The sequence below is a fragment of the Condylura cristata genome, unplaced genomic scaffold (assembly GCF_000260355.1).
Source record: "Condylura cristata isolate star-nosed mole 26May11 unplaced genomic scaffold, ConCri1.0 scaffold00024, whole genome shotgun sequence".
In the NCBI taxonomy this organism is placed as follows: Eukaryota; Metazoa; Chordata; class Mammalia; order Eulipotyphla; family Talpidae; genus Condylura; species Condylura cristata.
The window spans coordinates 13861323-13864566 of record NW_004567125.1 but is presented as its reverse complement, the minus strand read 5'-3'; the positions used below and the strand labels follow the sequence as shown (position 1 = coordinate 13864566).

Sequence of the window (3244 nt, the reverse complement as noted above, 5' to 3'; positions counted from 1 at the left end):
AAAAAAAAAAAAAGCTGATTTCAAGACCACAGGGCATGTGCAAAAAATCAAACCTCAATCCCTCAAAAGGAAAAGGGGTGGTATACTAAAAGTCTACAAAACTTTAAAAATCACACACACCATCTACCACTTCTATGAAGTTTCTCCAACAGTTACTATGGGTTATTTTTTCTCCAATGTTATGTTTTGTATGTCTGCTTTGCAAGCTTAAAGCAACTGTAACCAGGTGTGCATATATTCAATGCTTATACTCTACCTCACTTCTTTATACTTACTTGCAGCCTGACAATGAAACCGAAATCCTCGTGGAATTTCACCTATAATACAAAAATAAAGCATTTTGTTGGGAAAAGTAGAAATCTGGAAGCTCTAGTTGTACTAGTTATATTCTACATAATGAACAAATAGCACAGGTAGGAAATGGTTATTGCTGTGTGAAAACAAAAAAGATTAGATCCTGATAGCAGGAGGGTTTTTTTTTTTTTAAATCAAACAAAGAATTTTGGCATACCATTTTAGTGACTTTAAAAAACAAGTGATTCCTTACTGAGAAAGAAATACCACATAGAGTAAACTTGGTCTAAGCAGTCTTAATTAGGTTTGTGATTAGGTCTCAAAGGTTCATGAGGCCCTTAATACAGAAAGATATGTGTGTGGGTATGTGTACATAACATACATGTATAAGTATTTCTCAGAGGAAAAAAGTTTTCAAATTCTCTTAAGGTTTCACAACCTTATGAAAATAGCAGTATCTGAGTTGTCCTAAGCAGCAACTCTCACAAAGTGTGAGCAAGATGATTAGTTTTTCTGCCATCTGAGAACAAGTAAAATAAAAATTCTAGGCTGTCATAAAGAATTTTAAAGCAATTGACTAAAAGTGAAACTAAAAAGTGAAGTTCATCTTTCTCTAACCATTTTTTACTTTTTTCACACTTGATCTTAGCCAAAAGGCCAAGAAGGGATTCTACTTTACTCTTTTCAATATGTATTTCTCCTACTTATCATTAAGAATACTGTATTATTCCCTTAACTACTACATACCCTCTCTTGGGAACTGAACCCAATCTTAAGTCTTCATAATTAATTGTTTTTTAAATAGTTTTTACATATTTTTGTGCACTTTTTCCATCTCAGTTGTAATCCCCTTGGTGTTCCCCATCACCAAATCAACCATGTGCCATCACCACAGTCTAGTTCATTTCCCTCCCCCCACTGTTTTTAATCCCATTCCCCAATCCACCCCCACAAAATGTCTCTGGTATGTAGATGTTCATCATTATCATTATTTTCTTGCCTGTTCCATTATATTCCTGCTATGAGAGAAACCATTCAGTATTTTCCCTTTTCTTTCTGGCTTATTTTCACCAAGCATGATCTTTTCCAGCATTAATTGCTTTTAATGGGGTAGAGTAGTAGGGAGAAAAGATGCTGAGAAATTCTCAGGACCTATTAAGGACTACACTATTTCCATACTGGCTCATACATTTCTATTAACAGATGAGTCTTTACAGCTAAACTAATAGGTTCCCCAGTGTCACGTTTCAGGCATTCTAACCACCAAACTAATGCTTAGTTATAATTAAAGCCTAAACAAAAATCCTGTATGAGAACCGAGTTCATAAAAGTTTTTTCAGTCTTTACTTTTTATAAGCAAACAAATATTATCATCAAATGAAATCAAGATATAAAAATACTTTTAAGATGTAGTATTACTTCCATCTTGGTACTTACCAGGATTTATAAAACTGTGGAAATCTGCCATAATGCCTTCCTGAAGAGAATATTTAACACAGCCTATTTCACAAGGGAGGAAGCGCTGTTCACAATGAGGAGGTAGCTCACCATGGCTAAAAATGTTCAAAAAATAAAAAATGCTTCCAAGGAGAGCTAAAAAAAAAAAGGCAAGATGAACAGATGAGCATCTTAAACTTTACTGTCTACAAAAAGCATACACTTTGGAATCATTTTCCTTTTGTTCTTATATTCCTAAATGGAAAAAAACTAGAACAAGAGAAAATCAGTTTTATCAGGTAAGTCAAAATTTTTGAAATTATATTTATCATAAATGAAAGTAGTAACCACTCTTTGTGTAAAGCAACAAAATCATGCAAACTTACAGCCAGCTCTGCATAATTTAGCTACACATAATAAGCCTGGACTCACAGGAATGACAAGGTAGAACTCATATTCAACAAATATAAGGGCTTAAGAGGGGAAAAGAAATGTAGAATTAATGCCGAAAACTCTGATTAAAAACTATGAGCAATTTCTTTCATTCTTTACTATTAAACACAAGACCAGTTATAAATTCTCTAAACAATGAGTTTTGAGAGAATGGGAGGTGTTACTTACCCCACTTGGCCACCCTTAAGAATTAAAGGTTTATTAATCATTGACAAAGTTATAATACAATTAATATAAACAGGCAGAAGGTATAACAAGGAATTTTATTAGCTATGTTCTTTTCTAGGTTAATTCAATAATTCATCTTCACCTTTATAACTTAAATGTCCTTAAGTATATAGAAATACTTAAATCCAAAATGTAGATTTAATAACATAAAAAGGCAGAAACCAAGAGACCAGATTTTTGCACACACACACACAAAAAAGACACTACTGTGTTATTCAAACAAATGCAACTTGCCTGAGCTTTTATAACTTTAGTACCATATTTGAACATTTACAGTCAATTATTTAAAAAGAAGGATCAAAATGTATAGATTACATATTTACTAACCAATTATCACAGTGTTTGACCACCCAAATCATCTAAGGAAAATCATTTTAGGATTACTCTACCTTGATCACTTTTTAGAGACAAACTTGACATATCTGGGGGTGAAACATCCTGCTTTGGTACAAGCATGCCTGGTCGCCTCAGTTGTGTGGAAACAGGTTTCTAAAGAGCAAAAGAATGACACACTTAAACTCTTGCTGCACACTTTATACCATATACTTACTTAGCAAAGTAACCACAAAACAAACAATATATTTTCAGTGCCATCTCCAGGCCTACGAACCCACTGAGTAAATAAATACATATTTTTCAATGACTCCAACATCCAATGGCAGACAATAGCAAAATCTATCAACAGGAGCGGTAAACAACCAATTCACATATTGCTGAAAAGTCATTTGACAACCACTGATAATCTAATCTGCTAGAGCAACTGCACAACAAAAATAAAGCAAATCCAAATTGCAAAAGAAGAGAAATTATGAACTATTTTCAGAAATATTCA

General features: G+C 33.2%; 1 protein-coding gene across 2 annotated transcripts in view; it reads right to left on the bottom strand.

The window, feature by feature from the left end:
- MAEL (maelstrom spermatogenic transposon silencer) overlaps positions 1-3244 on the bottom strand; it is a 23879-nt gene that overhangs the window by 16379 nt on the left and 4256 nt on the right. For both annotated transcript variants that reach the window (XM_004688441.2, XM_004688442.2), the window contains 3 exons: positions 2802-2901; positions 1732-1887; positions 276-317 (listed from right to left, as the gene is read on the bottom strand). In XM_004688441.2, coding sequence (XP_004688498.1) covers positions 276-317; positions 1732-1887; positions 2802-2901 — 298 coding nt within the window. The remainder of the gene's footprint in view (positions 1-275; positions 318-1731; positions 1888-2801; positions 2902-3244) is intronic.